The sequence below is a fragment of the Vidua chalybeata genome, chromosome 1 (genome assembly GCF_026979565.1).
Source record: "Vidua chalybeata isolate OUT-0048 chromosome 1, bVidCha1 merged haplotype, whole genome shotgun sequence".
Taxonomy (NCBI): domain Eukaryota; kingdom Metazoa; phylum Chordata; class Aves; order Passeriformes; family Viduidae; genus Vidua; species Vidua chalybeata.
In genome coordinates, this window is record NC_071530.1 from 100,553,564 (window position 1) to 100,572,068 (window position 18,505).

At 38.0% G+C, this 18,505-nt stretch overlaps 1 protein-coding gene across 4 annotated transcripts in view; it reads left to right on the forward strand.

Annotated features, from left to right (window-relative positions):
* The window catches only part of SPIRE1 (spire type actin nucleation factor 1), a 128,293-nt gene that overhangs the window by 88,513 nt on the left and 21,275 nt on the right, over positions 1–18,505 (forward strand). For all 4 annotated transcript variants that reach the window (XM_053942587.1, XM_053942598.1, XM_053942616.1 and 1 more), the window contains exons 6-8: positions 935–1,099; positions 7,699–7,785; positions 8,160–8,289. In XM_053942587.1, coding sequence (XP_053798562.1) covers positions 935–1,099; positions 7,699–7,785; positions 8,160–8,289 — 382 coding nt within the window. The remainder of the gene's footprint in view (positions 1–934; positions 1,100–7,698; positions 7,786–8,159; positions 8,290–18,505) is intronic.

Consider the following 18,505-nt stretch of genomic DNA (forward strand, 5'->3'; position numbering starts at 1 on the left):
TCTGTTTTTTTATATATTAATAGTAACCCACTACAAGTTAGAACTAAATGAAGTCTCAACTTCCCTTGGCAGACAGATAAAACAGTACAAGTATCCAAGCAATATGTTTTTCCTTAGGCTGTTTCCATGGAGAAGCTTTTGCAGTTTGCAGACTGGACATTTAGACAGGTACCATGCTGACTGCCCTTCAGAGGGGCAGTCAGGCAGTAAACAGAGCCACCAGCTGAATTTCTCCAGTGATGACAGAAAAAGGCATCAGGGTAACTCTTAAGCAGGAAATAACTTTATTTTCTAGCTACTGTTCTTGCCAGTTCATAGAGGAATATTACGTGGTCCTTAAAAAGTACTTGATTTTAACTTCCAGTCTTCAATCCACCACCTGTTCTTTCTTCTCTCCAGCCATTCTGCTTCACAGAAAATGAGAGGGAGGTGTTAGTGTGCGGTGCTCTTACAGGCAGAGCAAAAGAAGTTGAGTTTTTCTATTGCAAGATCTTAGGACTTGGGAGTCCATTCCAAAATTTATATTTGAAGAACACCTTTTGAGGAAATTTTACAGGAGAGTCCTGGATAACAAAGTTTCAGATTCAATCACCATTTTAATTCACATAGTATTAGCTATGAGTCTAAAAACTTTGATTATGTGCTTTCATTATACCTGAAGCGGGAATTTAGATGTAAGGTATGAGAATTTCAGATCCTCTTTCCATACTTGACATGAGACCCAGCAGTCCTGCTGAGTTGCAACAAAGTTTTGTTATGTTCACAAGTGTTAAAAATAAGCTTATAAAAATAAAATGGGATTTGGTTGATGTGTTTAAAAAAAATAGTACAGCTGTAAATATTTGGTGATGTTCTGGAAGGAAACTTTGGTTTAATGTGAGGTGGTATTCCAGGGTAAGGAATGAAGTAAAATTTCTATCTCTTTTGTCTTCAGGCCCGTTTTTGGGTGCAAGTGATGAGAGATTTACGGAATGGTGTTAAACTTAAGAAAGTTCAAGAGCGTCAGTACAACCCACTGCCCATAGAATATCAGCTCACACCCTATGAGATGCTGATGGATGATATCAGATCCAAACGCTATACCTTAAGGAAGGTCATGGTAAGTCAAGAGAATCACTGGAGTTTTTCAAACCTGAAATGTTATTTTCCTTTTTTTATCTTATTTTTCTCTTTTTTTTTTCTTCTGAGAATCTTGAAATTATTATTTCATATACAAACTAATGTTCATGGGGTTTATATGGCATCATAAATTTGTGCAGTGCATTGAGGGAGAGAACATGAAACCAACATATGTAGTGTATTTTGTTTTCCATGTGGCAGGCATTTAAAATTCTGAAAGACATGCCTACCTATCATAAGCTTGAACAAATTACTTGTGTTGGGTTTGTGATAATTTTAAGAGTCATCTCAGAAGTCATGTCATGCTTTCCAATGAGAGATTGTTTTAGACTTTTCATATTGGCAGTACATTTATCTTGAGCTACAACATAGTTTTTGGAGTTCCAGAATATAAAGTGCTACCATGAATGATACTGTGATGGGAAAGGAAAACCTACAGTGGTTGAAAACTGCCTGTATCACAGTGGTTGAAAACTTACACTACCGTGATCTGTTAGTAATTTTCAAGGAATAGTCTACGTAAAAAAAAAAATTTAATCTTCCATTTGTAGAAGTTGAGCTCAGTTATCTTCAGCATATTTTCTTGTTGCTTTCAAATCAAGATGATATGCCACAGCAAGTTAGAGAATGTTCATGGGTCTCCTCCCCCTAGATCATCATAAAGGTGCTTGTAAAATTGACTTGAGGCACTCTTTTTATCAGAATGCATTTACTGGTGTCTCCCTGTTCTTTCCATACTTTTGGGTTATATTTTTTTTCAATATTAAAATCTTCTTCCTGATCACCTAGCAACTGATCTAAAGGGTGTTTTATTCCTAGTAAGACATTGTAAATCCCTTTGTCAGGGGCATGTATTTGGTCAACATCAATATTTATACTTTACACTTACTTATCTTCACCTGTTATTAGTTACAATGGAAGCATTGTCTTAGGATATTCAGTATTCAGATGTATTTACTTTTCTGACAAATCTTCACACAGTGAGAGAGCTGTGATTCCACTAAAAAAAAATCAGAGGGGAAGATGGGGGTTGAGGGAGACAGATGAGAGAGGCAGAAAGTGTGTAGTATAAATGCTTTTTATGTTTGAGCTGAAAATACTTTCCTAATTGAGATCTGGATTTAGATTATTTATTTATTTATTTATTATTAACATTTAAGCAACATCTGCAGCAGAAAATAAATACAACTGTATTTATTTTCTGCTGCAGATGTTGCTTAAATGTTAAATCAATAGGGTAAAACACATACCCAGCATTAGTAGTATTACATACCCAGCATTAGCAGTAACTGGAGCTTCCTGTTCTCACCCATTGTTATAGTGCAAATATTCAAAATGTTATCTCTCTTTCCCTAACAATTCAGAGAACTGTGCTAAGTGCTCCTACTACCCTCTGCAAAAGAGGACCGGTCCCCTCAGAACCTCAATTACTGTATGCAATCAGAACAGTAGTTTTGTTTGAAAGGAAACCCCTGGGTCATCTAATTTTGCTTTTGTCAGACTGGCTTTTAATTCAGTTGCTGCTAAGCAAGCTCCTCTTCAGAAGAGATTTCCTTCATTATGTAGTACATCTTGGGGGCACAGCTGGTGCTGTGCTTATCCAGACTCTGACTCTGTACAAAATCCCTGGAAGCATCTATTTTTGGCCTGCTATGTTGTCTTCTAGATAGATTATCCAAAGTGAACTCTGGGAATAAATATGATTGCAATCAGCTGCAGGTACAGTACCTGTAGGGCTGTCTGTGATGCAATTGCTGGCTTAGTCTGACAACTGCTGATGACACTATGTTAGAAAAATCACTTCTTTCTTACTGGAAACCTTAAACTCAATAACTTGGATTCTGCTGCAGGGTCTGCTTGAAGATTGTGCAAAGCATGTTCAACAATAAGAGTGCAGCTTGACATGGAACATGTGGAACCTGAAGGATTCACACAGAATTACAAGTTTACTTAGATTGCATAGATGCATCTTCTAACTGGCTATCACAGGTTGAAGCTCATTGTATGGATTCCCATCAGTGGAAACCCTTGTGGTTCTTGAGAAGAGGAGAAAAGGATCCCAAATCTGAATTTTAAGTCAGTCTAGGAAAGATGGATTGTGTTTCTTTCTATCATTCAAAATGGATGTTCAGCAAAATTTGTATTAAAAGTAATTTTTGCTTTAAATTTATGGGTGGTAGTTTTAGATTTGGTAGCTTGTGAGGACACGTATCCTACTAATGATACCAAGAGGTCAAGTAAATTTCCAAAGTAATAAGTAATTTCTTTAAATAAATAAAATGCAACATGAAATCTTTAATGTTCTTTTTATTAATGTGATGTTATGTTTAAAAGAGTAGCTTGATCTGTCACTGACTGCTCAGTGTTCTGCATAGAAATTAAGGAAGGAACAGATGTTCCTGTTAGGCCATATTTTAGTGTTTCAGACTGTTGTGCTAACAGACAGCAGTAACTGGAGCTTCCTGTTCTCACCCATTGTTATAGTGCAAATATTCAAAATGTTTTGAAGATGTAAAATGTCAAATTCTGAGCTTTTGGTAAATAACTGGTTTCATTTGTTTCAGTGACGTTGGCATTTCTATTTCAGTACATCTGAAAATAATTTCAGGTTTGTCATCTTTCTATCCTGAGGCAAGAGTCCTCATTGCTGCAATTGTTGTGGGAGCAAGATAGCTTTCATTCTGGAATCTTATAAATGTTAACTATCTACCTTAGAGAGTTTTAATAGCTTTCCTCACCTATGGAGCACCCACTCCCACAAAAGCTAAAAGCTGTGGTCAGTGGTAGAATCAACACTTGGAAATGAAGAAATGTAAGAATTAAATTACTCCTTTAGGTTTAATTTTTTTCTTATTTGTATGTGATGAGCTACCATTTTTAATTTCAGAGTGCTTCACAATTAGCTCTGCTTTCTGCCCATCTCCACCTCCCTCCAAGATATGCACCATTCACTGTATTTCTTGAGCAGTGCTTATTGAACAATAACTGATACCCTGTGTTACCTACTCAATACATGCCTGACAGGTACTTTTATGCCCTATCCAAACTCTGCATTATGTTCCATAACAGTTACACTCTCTGTAGATAACAGCACTCCTGTCATCATATTCGAGCTCTTCACAAGTACCTCTCATGCAGTGGTATTGGCTTGGCCATGTTGCAGAAGGGAAATTTAAACATACAGGTTGAAGCCATTATTATAAAAAATATCCAGTAATTTGAATGTCTAAGCTGAGACTCCTGTAGCATGGGTTTTTTTTGCTTGCTTTTTTTTTTTTTTTTTTTTTTTTTAATTTACTTCTTTGCAGTATTTATCATCTTAGGTTACTTGCAGTAACAGCTGTGCACAGACAGAATTTCATAAGCATGATTTCATATGCTTCAAGCAGGACATAGAGAATGTGAGCTTTGCTGTGCAAAGGACTTTGACCACTTTATCCAACTGGACATTGTAGAGTTTGTTGTTCCCTTACACACAAGTCTGACTTGGTTGTGGTGAGTTGTTTTCAGCAGGGGAACTGTACTTTCCATTTTACACCTTCATCATAGTATTTCTACAGAAGTGTAGGAGTCATCCTAGGTAGAGCAGGGAGCTTTACAGTGCCTAATCGTGCTTTAGGGGTATTCAGAGGAGGGACTCTGTGGTTACCATGTGGTATCATAAACTTGTTTCTGCAGTAGATGTGCAGGAACAGAAGTGTGAGTACAGTGCCTCATGATGGGAAATACCAGAGCACTTTATTCTTGGACATTGCCGCTTGAGCTTGCTGTGGGGTGTCAAAATACTGTGTAACAACTGTGTTAACTTAAATACCCATAAAGCACTATACTGTCTGCATAATGCAAGATGGTAAATAGATATCTACTTATAATAATTTAATTCACCACTGAATTTCATCATGAGCTGTTCTGGAAATTATGTAGTGTGTCCCCTCTGTCTGTTTCAGTGTCCATGCAATTTCCTTTCAAATGAAAATTTCTAGATAGTACAAAACCGTATCAGTTTCCCATTGACTATTATTTAAAGATAGCACTCTCCTACTTATTGCTGACACCTTTTATAGCTGAACAAATAAATGGTTATGATATTTGAGTGTCAGTGCTAGGTGATGTTATTTTTTGTGAAAGTTATCAGCAATGCACTTCTTGTTTGGGATCACCATTTTTAAAGCTTTGGGCTTCAGCCAGAGGTAACTAAGTACGATTTGCCATTATTTTTTAGATTGCAAATCCATATTTATATATTAAAATGTGATGATAGCAGGTTGTTGGTAGATGATGACATGATAATTTTTCTGCTCATTAGCTGTTTAGATCTCTACATTTATCTTTGATTTTTATAATAATTGGTTAAGCTTTCTTCACACGGTCTGTTTTAATACACACTGCTGTACAAAAGCTGTTTTACACACATGAAGATTTAGGGTAGCTTTGCCTTGTTTTGAGGTATTTATTCAAATACTGGTTTGTAGTTGGGGCCAGCCTGTTATGTGGAGAGGAAAAAAAAAACAAACTTTTTTTGTAGTGGTTTTTTTCCCCTGCAGCCTGGGTATCATGGCTGCATCTGTGCAATGTCTCTGATTGAGACTTTAATCAAGAGCCATGAATTTTAATTAAGTAAAAATAAAGGATGCATTTGAAGTTGCTCACTACAGAGAGAGTTAGTTTGAGTAAATAAATAAATAAATAAATCTAGTCTGAACAGAGAGGATAAAAGTTTCCCTGCAGTATCTTTCATGTCAGTATCTTGTTTGGGCACCAAGTACGAAAAGGTGGGTTCTGCCATTGATGCTCCTGCTCTTGGCTTGTTGGCTGCAAAACATCCACTTGCTTGGCCACCAGCTCCCCATGTATCCTGTGGAAAATCACTTAAGCAAATCCTACATTTCTCTTTTTCCAATCAGATGGTAATACTGATACTAATTATACCCTGGTGGCATTAAGTCAGGGCCTAGAGTGCCCTGAGGTGAAAGGCTCAGAGCCATGTATTATTTACTGAGTATTGTCACGCAGAGGGTCGTTCCCCAAGGCTCCATCAGAGATTATCAGTTTACAAAATGGCTGTTCTGATGGTAATAATTCTCAACTTCAGCTATCAACTTTGACATCTGATGAACAGTAGCTCAGGGAAGAAAGACTTCTCATTTCATTAACCATCTTCCAGGGCATGCTGGCCTCAAAAAAACTGCTCAGTCTTTGAACAGAAACAAATCAATCACACCCCTTAAAATAGTATTCTCCTCATCAGGAAATGTCAAATCATGGTTTAGTATAAACCTTTTCCATTTTAATTTTTCTGCACTATTTTTAAGAAGATGATGCATTTTGCAGAATTTAGCAGCTTGGAATTCTTTGCCAAGCAACATGAAATTCACTCTAAGGAAACTTAGGAGGGTGGAACAAATAGAGTTTGGACTGTGTCTGGGGTAGGATATCTCCAGAAAGAGTCCTCAGGAAAGCAATTAAATGCTCTTCAGGAGGGACTCTGCATCTGATTTCTTAGAGGGAAAGGGATGAATCTTCTCGAGGAGGCTGTCACTCAGCCTCAGCCTGGACACAGGGCATGCCTGAGGTGAGCAAAGCTTGTATGAAAGCTGCATGGCATTGGTGAAGTTCAATTAGGGATCATATTCAGGTGACCTTATGGACATTTAAATCCCTTTTTGTGATGGCAGCAGTCCTTCTAGTTAGCAGAAGGGCATGTTATTTGGCAAACCAGATGTGTCTTTACATAGGTTTTCTGGCTACAGAGCTTGTATGAATGCAGTCCCACAAAAATAAAATGAGGCAACTGACCCTTAAAAAAGAAGCCTGAAATATGGAATACTTGGTCTAAGCAATACAATGTCATGAAAATTTCTGTCAAATTGGAGGACAGGGCTGAGAGCCAGCTACTGTGCAAGAAGAGGAGGTAGCAGAAGGATAATGACATAGGATGATCTCTTGTCCCTGACAGTATGTTTGGGCACTGTGCTCTGTGAAGACTGAACCTGACAGGTGGTTATTTTTAAGGAAATCCATACATTTATTCCCAACTTACAATTTATACCCTCTTAATATGATATGAAAACTTGCATTGCCTTTTTTAAATCCTGTACATACAGTGAATTGATGACTCTTCCCTGTGATGTCTTGTATGGTCTTATGTGGCTTACATCTAAATGTCTAAGTGTCTATGGAGAAAACCAAACAAAAAAAGCAAACAATCCTCACCCAGCCCCTCTGCTACAGAAATATGTGATTTACAGCAAGGAAATGTACTTCTCCCATAGACACAATTGCAGCCTTGACGTTTGATTTCATTACTTCAAAGTCCTAAATATTGCTGCTTAAAGCTGCTGCAGTTGGAGTTATTCTGCAGCCATCAGCAAAACTGGAAAGCTGCTAAGCACCTTTTTTTGCTTGCCTGTGCTCTGCATATGGATTGTTGCTCCACTCAGGACTGGTGGGGTTTTATGTCTGGTGCAGGTGTCAGAACACTGCAGCTCTCTCAGGGTTGTTGTGAGTTTTCAGTTGATTTCATCTGCATGACTACAAATGTGAAACACAGCAATGTATATTTCACTTTCTCCTTTCCAGGTCAACGGTGACATCCCACCTCGATTAAAAAAGAGTGCCCATGAAATAATCCTGGATTTCATCCGATCGCGACCTCCATTAAATCCTGTATGTAATCCAGTGGCCTTCATTCCTAACACAATAGTGGCTTTTCAAAGCATGTTTGGTTCCAGCAAATATGTAAACATCATATTTTCTGCTAGGGCTTTCAAAAATACTGTCTTCTGTACATAGAGCAGGATCCCTTAAAAGAACAGTGTGTAATATGTTGCACATACCAATTAACAGCTGTTATTACCAGCAGCCCTTTATCTCTAGAAAACCATGATGCATAAAACCCTCTTTCAATTTATGCTGAGGTTTGAAATTGACTGTATGTAAAATCATATCACAGCATTCCACATTTTTGCCAAAAAAAAGTGTGAAATCTACTTTCAAGGATGCAGTTTTTAATGTAAATATGATTATCTCTGTATCCCAAGGCCTCGGCAAGGAAACTGAAACCAACCCCGCCACGGCCCCGGAGCCTCCATGAGAGGATCCTGGAGGAGATCAAGGCAGAGAGGAAGTTACGTCCAGTCTCCCCTGATGAGATAAGGCGGAGCAGGCTGGGTAAGCACTTGGCCAGTTTTTACCTGCAGCATCCACAGAAAACTTCCCACACAAATAGGAAGCAGCAGTTTTAGCCACATCTGTCCAGATGTTGCCAAAGATAAAATTACTCCTTCAGAAAAAGAAATAGCCCACAAGCTTTTCTAGGGCTGTGCAATCTTTGTGCTTAGTTATATTTTAAAATATGAAATGGAATGGTTCAGCTTGATTCCATTCAAGTTTTTAGTGTATTAGATAAATGGAATGGTATGTATTGCTTGTTGTACATAAAAGTTTATGTTAGATTTGCTGAGAATGGAACAGGTATTGCTTGTCTCTAGTACAGTATGCCTTGACTATCTGTAAGTATTCTTTACATGTTGATTTTTAATCAATTTATTTTCTTTGTTTCCTGTTATTAGCATCATCAACTTCTTTATTTTATTTTAAAATCAGCTTTTATTTTGTTTACTGAATCTGTTGCATTTATTTTGAATCTAAATCTTTGCTTCCTTTTCCAAGTTATGGAAAACGTGTTTGTAGGTCTTTTCATGGCAAAATAATTCCTACTTGCGCTGCAAAGCATTTCATTTCTGCAGTGTACTTTCAGCAAACCACTATGAAATGATGCAAATACTATGCGATGCAGCAGTCACCCATTTGCATTAGTTCAGTGGTTCTGATGGCAAAAGCATGACAAATACAGGCCTTCATAGTGACTTAGGTTGCTTTAAGTGTACTGGATTTATCTGTATCAGAAAAACTGAAGTAGCTGAATTTTTAAAGAGCAAATGTGCTATCTTTTGGCTGAAAACTGTACATATGTACAAAAATCCACATACGTACTCTCTGTCGCTGCTTTTTGAAAGATATTTGTACTTGCCACACGTGCCCAAAGGCACTGGTCCAGATTCAAGTGGATTGTGACAACCCGTTGTTTCTGGAGAAAAACAATTTCATCAGTCTTGCTTTGTTGCATTGTTTTCAAAGTGCTTGATGGAGTTTGGGGAATACTTGCATGCATTTGTAAAAGAACAATACTTCAAATACTGTTTTTTTTGGGCCTTCCAGTTTCTGGTTTGGATTCAGTTTATGTTTGCTGTGTCAATTAACATTCCTCACAGGCCTAGACTTTTTTCCAAATGTAGGATGCTTGTCAAAATGTGGAATGACTCCTTACTTTTCTTTCAAACATTCAGTTTCAGTGTTTTAAATGTTGTCTGTCTGGGAACTACCATGTTGTCTCAGGTGCAGCAAACCTGATCTAATAAATCTTTACCATTTCTAACTGATATAAATGGCATCAAACCCAGTTAGTAAACAGTTTCTAAAACTGATGTTAAATTTTGAACCACTACTGCTTAGGACTCCTGGACTGATTTCAAGGCATTGCCTTCAATAAGGGATACCTGTCTTCCACTTATTCTTCCCTTTTTGTTAAAGCATTACATTTTTGTGTTTTGGAACTGGGGCAATTCCTCTTAAGTCCAGTGAACAGACTGGATTAAATGCCACATTGATGAAAGTGTAAAAATGGATGCATGCAAGCTTTTTTCCAAGTATATATTAGCTGCTGGCATGAAGAACTAAAAAGACCAAAGGCCTTTAAGGTAATTTTCCTTATGTCTACATATAACATTTCATTCTTTCTCACAATTGGAATGATTGTTATGCCTAAAATTTCTTCTAAAAAAGAATGTGCCTGTGCAGTTTGGGAACAGAGTAACGTTAGTGGCATTCAGTATGGCACAAATAGATCTGCCATACAGTTTAAATGACCACTGAATGTAATTTAGTGTAACAACATGTAAGGTAATGAGGTTAAAGGATTATAAATCTAAGTAGAAACACCATGTGGGACACTTGCACCATCTGGACAGAACTATTTATTGCTATTAAAAAGGAGAAAAAACCCTGCACATTACAGTGACGTATTCAGGAGCATAAGGTGTGTTTCACATGTCCCAGAGCTACTCCTTTTTGCTCAGTTTATACAGTCAAGAGCACAACTACACTTGGCTGTTGGGATGAGTGGGGGCTGTGGTCTTGCAGTTCCTCCTCTGTGATAAGGCTGTACCTATGGCATGTGTTCCCCAGCAGCCACAGGCGTTGTCCCTCTCTCTACACAGCACATAGTACAAGTAAGATCTTCTCTACCCTGGCCAGTCTCAGTCTAAACCTTCTTTGGAAATGAACTGTGCTCACAAAAGGAGAGGTTTGAGTAGAGGAGTTGGAATGAGCTTTCAAATGACCTCATAAAATCATCAGCATAAGCCATCGAGATAAACAGAGCCTCGAGGTACATGTGCTTTTAATTAAAAGCGTGGATTTGTGACTCAAGCAAGTGGAGCTAATGGAGCTTGGAGAAAACTTTGTTTCATGTGCAGGTTTTATCAATGTCTCAGCATCAGGTGATAAACACCCTTCTGCTTTAAGAAGTATGTTATGCTTTATGTCCAAACTTTATGCTAAGTTTGGACAGAAATTTTGATGCTGTTCCTGTAGCTATTATCTATGGATAATTTCTAGTTAATGAATACAGAAAAAATTCCCTGACTCCCAAATTTATCTCTGAGTCAGCCACCTACTGCATGCAGCACTTTAAATTCTTCTCCTGAGCAAAACTTGCCCAGTACAACCTTTTTATAAACGTCTTTTAGGGCAGTGGTATGTGTGTCTGACAGGCCCTTTCTACCAGCTTGCAGGTTGATCACCTGTCAAGTAAGACACATAAGGTGATTTCAATTTCGATGCATTTTTGCACATTCTTGTCACTGGGCTTTGCCTGCTTATCTGGATTAATGCACTGATATTTTGTTTTCAGTTGAAGAATATTTTGAGGGTCTGCTTCCTGAATACACTGTTTAATTTGAAATATGAATAGGTCGTTCCAGAAATGAAGAACATCTGACCACTTTCTTATCTAACAATAAAATCATCAGAGGCCCAGAAAGAAGAGAATAATATTATGGATGCATTTTAAAGACTAAGTGCACCTAAGGTTTTTAAAAAGAGCAGGAATCAGCACAAATCAAATTTTGTTTGGTGTTTTTTTTCCATCCTCTTCAAGGAGGATTGTTCTACTGCACAAGCTTAGCTTGGGTGTCTCTCTTTATTAGTTTAATTATAATCATTGGAGATTATGCTTAAAAAAATTAGAATTATCTTTATTTCAGGTCACTGAAACTTGTGTGAAATGTGGCTTTGTGCTTTCAATTTTTTTCCAGCTCTTTCTCTCTCCTCTCTCTCTCTCTTTTTCCTGTTTCTCTTTCATTGTGATTTTATTTTAAAGTATTAAATTTTTTAGATATTTGTCTCTTGTTTTGATATTTGATTTATTGAATTCCAAAAATCTTAATTTACTAGTAATATAATTGCTCTGTTTGCAAGTCTCGTTTATGCTACTGTAGTTTTCAGACTTTGAGCTTTACTACAGTAAAGCAGTAGTATGTGTGACACATTTTGGATTTAAGCAAGAGAGTCCAAAATGTCTCAAATTGAGTTAATATTTTGTTTTTGTTATCCCTCTGCTTTTCTAAGAGCTGAATCATTTTCTTTTTTTGTTGTGTTTGTTTCTTTTTTTACAGCAATGCGGCCACTTAGCATGTCTTACAGTTTTGACTTGTCAGGTAAAATGTGCTTATTGTGAAATTTCTTCCATCTGTTTGTTGAATTCCCATCTAAGAAAGAAACTTGAAGGGATTCTTCCAAGATATGGTCAGTGAAAATAAAAAAAATTAGATAAATTAGTTATTAATACTTACATTTCCCTTGCCACAAAAGGATGCCTAGGTTCAGGAAACATCTGCATTTCACCTGAAATGCAGAGTATATTCACTGGAGTGCTGCAATTCTGCTTAAATAAATAAACAAAATAAGGTGGTCCAGAGCTATTCCAGACTCTTAATATGATTACAGAGTTCAGCATCACCTTCAAGTCTGATTTATTTATTTATAAATCTGACTTCTGTGTCTTTGCACTCACTTTTTGACTAGACCATCTTCTGCAGTGCTTCATTTCTCACCAGGATCCTAAAACTAGCTTTGAACTCATCTACCTTTCCAGATTAAATGAAATATACCTATGTATATTGATATAGAAAGAAACTGTCAGTTCTACAGTGTCTTTATGGTGAAAACTTTTTGAGGTATGAAATCAAAGACATTCACCAACAAAAAGGCTAAACCTTCCTTCTTTACTTGTTAGAAAAATAAGGTTAGCTGGTACAGAGGATCCAAAAGGTGACCCTTCATCAACTATCTAATATAGTTGGTGAGCCATTAGTTAGGACATGCAGCAGCTGTATGAACCTGTTGTCCTTTGGATACTGCAATGTCAGACAGCCTAGTAGCCAGAAAATAATTCATTCCTTCCTCATTATACATTAACTTTCCAGGATGATCAGGCCCAAAATTTCCATCATTGATGTTGGAAATATTCAACATCAGCCTCAAAGGCCTGTTGGCAGAGGAGATAGCTAGCTCTTACCTAATTTCCCCTAGGTGACCAGGGGAAAAAAACTCTCCAAATAAATCCATGCTCTTCGTACCACCCCCCCCTTCTTCCTCTGAGTTACATTTAGAAACATCTCATCTAGAGCTTCAGCAGAGTTCACATCCTCAGTTTTTCCCATGCATCCTTTAGCCTCATCTGGTTATTTTCCCCAGAGAAAGGCATAATCTGACTGAAATGCTGGCATATTGTGAACTAGGAAGACCATATAGAAGTTTTCTGATTACTATAATCTAAAAAATACAGCATGTATGCAATATGGGAACACAGTTCACAAGTGACATATCTGTGAACGTGGCTCCCTGTTCAGACTGAGCCAGGAAAACAGCTTGCCACTGTTGAAAGGGGAGGAGGGACTCTTACTTCTCCCTCTCCTCCCCAGGCTCTCCTCTAAGCATGTGATTCTCTTCCTTCTCTGTGTCAGTCCTGCTCATTTATTCACAAGAGGACCGTGTTAAATTCCTGTAGCCCAGGAACAAATACTTTTAATATTTTTACCAGGTTGTTCTTCTGCTCTTTTAGTGATTGAAACCTGCCTACTATCTGATCAGATGATCAGAGAGCTGGCTGAGGAGGGCAGCTGATGAGCAGGGGTGGAAGGGAGGAAGGAACAGGCTCTGCTGTCAGAGGTGGTGACAAGCTGTTAATGCAGCTCAAGCCTTTTTGTGAAACCTTACACTCGTGGTGTATGGTGCAGCTACTACAGCTGTCTGCTGGGATTCAGATTACATATGTACATGGCATCATGTTTGACTCCACTGAAAGCGGCAGGGTCCCCAGGGCCTCAGACAGAAGCATAAACAGGCAAACTTAGGTTTTCCAAAAGTATTGCTACTTTCAGATATGATGAAAGTTCTAGTTTTAAGAAGATAAGACTGAATGTGCCAGTGACCAGCTAAAGGGAAATGTTCAGATCTGTCTTTCTACGTGTGTCTGTCTGCTTCTTCTTTTGGCTTTCATTTCTAAGAATTCTGTGACATCCTCATTTGTTTAAATCCAAACAATATTTTGTAATCCATTAATTCATAACTATAATATTTTTATTTTGAAGAAGTAGCTTTAAAAATCTGTACTGTACTTGGATTTGCTGTTTTTTGACTGACCACCGAAGAACTCTTCCTGGTTTCTTTATCCATCTCACAAATGTGATTGGTTTTGTTTTTGCAAGTCATGTGGTTCTTAGCAAGTAGCATCATATGGCGTGACTGAGTGATCTGATAAAGTGTCCTTAGAAGTAAATTCAGGATGATTAAAACATTCCACTTAGGTAGATATGAGACACTAGATGAGCAGTACAAGTGAATTAGATGGGTTGGGATATTGATAGTAAGCAGATAAGCAGTAATTTTGGATGCTGTTGCTTTGCGTGCTTTTACTTTTTTCATTCTTTTAGAGGCAGAGAGGCTGTACTGTGCTTTCACCATTGCTTGCACACACTTGCTTTTTCACTGCTTTCATTGCACTCTGCTTGATGGAATTGCTGTCACAAAAACCCCACAAACCAGCTGAAAAAGAAGTGTTTCCTGCTAAGTACTAAAGGATGTGTGCAGGTTTATATTATTCATGCTGCCTGCGATGGGGAGGATGCAGAATCCTGAGAAGACTTTTGCTGGCACCAAGCCAGTGTAGTTGGTGTGTCACAGTGCCCAGCTCCACACATCTGCCTGCTGTTCTCCTGAAGAGGAGAGGAGGGGCTCCTGGGGTCTCCTTTTACACTCCTTTTTACTTCTGGTAGAATAGAAGGAGCAAGTGGTGGCCACCTGTAGTGAGTTACCTGAGAGGTATCCAGATAACAACTGGGGATCAGAGCAGTCATTACCCACTTCCCCTAATAGAAAAATAGCTGAAAAGCAGCTTCATTTCAGTGCAGTGCTGAATGCAGCTCAAAAGATCAGTCATTGCCATCTTAATACTCGAGTTCTTACCTCAAAGCTGTGTGCATTGCTGCTTTGAAGTTGTTATTTCAGAAACAGTTTGTACATTTTGGGAGAAGGGGGGAACTGGGAGGTGTGCAGGGGGAGAAGAGGAAACTGAAGCATTTAACACCAAATTTCATGGGGATTATGACTTTTAGATGATGTCTGTCTCAGAGCAATGGGAGGCAGGAGCTCCACCAGGTCTTTGTAAACTCTTTAGTTTACATAACACACTGATACATGGGATGCAAACACAAAAGACTGATTCATTAGTTCTCAGGTTTGAATTCAGCATCTGAAGTCCACTGAAATGAGCACATCTCTGTTACTTTTACTTATTATATAATATATCCCAACATATTATCAACATAATAGCCAGCAAAAAGCAAACGTGTAATAATTCTGCAAATCCATTTTAGCCTTCTTTTAAACTCAGTGTAAAAAATTATAATCCCAAGGAGTACATTTCTTGTATAGAAGAAAAGTCAGGTTTCTGTCATCACTCTTGGCTGAGGAGAGCTGGTTAGGAAGCAGACAGCATATGCTTACATGACTTATGAGGTTTGCATGTAATTTGTGGTCTGCTTAATTCCTTGTTTCACGAGACATAATCTTACATGTAAATAAAGGCACATTTCATATTATCCTCCAGTGGGATTTTTTTGTCTGCCCCTTCCTAAGGCTGGTCAGGGAAGCCCAACACAACGATCAAGTAAACAAATCAAGACCTTGCCTTCTTTCATTTGCCTGTTGTAATGAAAGCTTAGAGAAAATCTCAAAAGAAACCAAACACAATCATCCAATTTTCAGGTACTGTTCACTGTACTTGCTGCCTGAAAACACAGAGAAATGACACTCCCCCAGCTTGTCTGACTCTCTAATAAATTCTTAACCCCAGGCTATTACTCATACAAGCATTTTTAAATATCATTGAAATCATCTTCAAAACCTTTAAGTTTTATGCACCTAGAGATTGTAAACTACTATCCATTAAAAAAAAATAAATCTAGGTTTTGTTTCTAAGAATTGTCCATTGATTTCTTCTGTCATGTTCATATTTATAAGATTTAGTCTATTTGTTGCTTCTGACTTGTTTATCCTAAATAATTTTATCTTGTTTATGACAGTGTATGATTATTCATCACCCACTAATGTTTCTGTTGTCCGAACAGATCACTAAAATGGCTAAAACAAACTAATCATTTTTTGGTCTATGTCTGCTAACGGATTTAATTTTACAACAAGGCTTTTTACTTGTAATCTGTTTGTTGAAACTCAAATGTCATGTTCTTTTCCTTAAATTATGATAATCCATTTATTCATATGAATCCAGTACTGTAAGTGCAAGAATGATAAATTGAACTTGATTGATCAAATGAATTTTATAGATTGGACTGTTTTCTAATTTTATTATTTTTTAATTATTATTCTTTAGTGCTTGCAAGTTGCAAAAACTCCCTTTTTTTTTTCTCTAGTTGAAAGAATCACATTTCCTAATGAAGAAACCTTGAAAACAAGTACTATGTTGGATTGTCTTCTTGATTCACCTAAAATTTCTTTGATATGTCAAGAAGACTTGAATCAACATATGAGTAACTCAGCAATATCTATGAACAAGTCATATATGCCTGACTTTAAATAACAGCTGGTTTAGGCTTCCTAGGTCATTATTGGCTACATAAATTACTTGAAAAATGGACTAGAGAGTTCCATCCCTGAGGCCTAAAGAAATTTGGCCTAAAAAAAAGGCAAGGGGAAAAAAAAGCAAGCAAGCAAACAAACAAAAACCACCAAAACCCAGTATTTCATGTGAAAACACGTTCCATCACCTGCCATAGGGGGTGTCTACTGGTGCTCCCCCTTCTCCTGTTCCCCAGGCTTATTGTGTGTCTTATTTTTGGCAGGAGGGCAGTGCTGTTTGCCTTCCCAGCATTTATCTCCCTGTGAGTCCAGCAGTGCTTACAAGGCCATTCTTCACCCTCCCTACCATCAAGGAGGGGAGTCCCCACCCAGGAGGTGGAGAAGGGGCACCACCTTTGGCTGTTGTGTGGGTGGTGCTGGGGCTGTTTCCTTGGATGGTCTGCTCAGAAACCGCCTTGTTCTATCCAAAGACAAATCAAAGGTTTTTCTTGCTCATTTGGGAAACCCAGAAGTTCTTCAATCAGCTACATGCCAGCTAGTTATGGGGTCTCAAGAAGTGTCACTGGCAGCAGGGAGGGGAGGCAGTTTGGGTTTTGTTTTCCTGCTGTCCCTTTCTGGAATTGGGTTGAGCTCCTGTTAGAGCAGGAATGCATTTGATGTGGGGGACGCCCATGCTGTACCCACAGAAATCCAGGAGGAAGAAAACCCATGACCTATAAGCCATTGTGGTAGTCAGGACAGCCATTAGCAAAGCCTTTGAAGATAGGAAGTAAGGGTTAGAGAGTCTAAGTCTTTGATTGCAGCTCTTTGTAGGAAGGACCTGAAGGCAGTAATAACACTGTAGTACACCGATTCATAGGCCTGGAATGTCACGATGACTTTAATAGCCCAAATAATTGCCTTTTCTTATACTCCCAGTTGAAGATATGATTTATATAGCAACTATAATGCACCCCCTCTCCTTTTTATATCCGTTTCCAGCATTTAACATTAACCTGGATAATTCTTTAAAATATATATTGATTTAACTTATTCCTTTTCTTAGTTTATTTCAATAGATGCTGTGGTGAGAATGTTGTTAAAGAGACCTACTATGTAGCTGTGCTTTGTGTAGTCTGTAGCTTTGATTTACCTGGTGCAAGGATGGCTTTATCCATGCAAATGGTGTTGTAGCAGGAGTGGCTGTGTCTGTTTATAGCTGGGCAACTGTGTAAGTAACTCCAAATGATGTGTGAGTACTTGCATTGTTGGCACTGTGAATATCTGGGTGATATAATTTCCCTGTCATAGTCCTCCCAGTAACCTAAGGTACAAGTCACTTGACCTTCTGTGCCTCTTTTCACCATGTATAAAAATGGGAATAATTACTCATCATTACCCTAGCCTTATAATACCTGGAGGTACCTTGTTATTACAAGGCTGGTGAAGGAGTCCTATAATTACATGAGTAGAAAAACACATTTGTAGAAAGACCAGCTGCTTAGACATACATGCAGATGGGAGATTAAAAGCTTCTCTTCCTTGTCCCTCCAACATAATTTTCTTCAGATTGGAATACTGTACTTTGTACTTTTACAGGGATAAAACTGATTTATCAGACCAAACTCTAAGCTCTTCTAAAATATCAAAGGCTGGGTCATTATCTTAATGTCTAAAGCTAAGCTAGGCTAAGCACAGCAGACCCAAAGCTTACATTATCCAAGATGCATCTTCATTGCACACTGGCAGAAATCCTGAGTAATTTACTCAGTGGAGTTACATCCTTGTAAAAGTTATGTAGATGAAAATAGAGCTGGAGCCTCATGTTTCTGCTGTTCCACGAAGGTCTGATCTCACAGACCTGTTTTTAATACAAACGGCCAAGCAAGCCTAAGAGTTGTACATGTGTTTATGAACACTCATTATTTACCTAATTTTCATTCCTTTTCTATATCCTGCAGAGTAAAATGCAATTCTGTCCTCACAGGAAAAACTGGGTTTACTCCATGCTAAACCTCCTAATTTCTGTGTGGTGTTGTCTTCAGATTCACTGGAAACCCACTTGCCCAGATATGGTTGTGCATTCTTCTGGTCCTTGTTACATAGTTAATTACAGACTATATGTTGAAGGAAGAATATTTTCGGGTTTAACACAGGCAATTTTTTTAAAGCTGATTGGTGTTGGTAT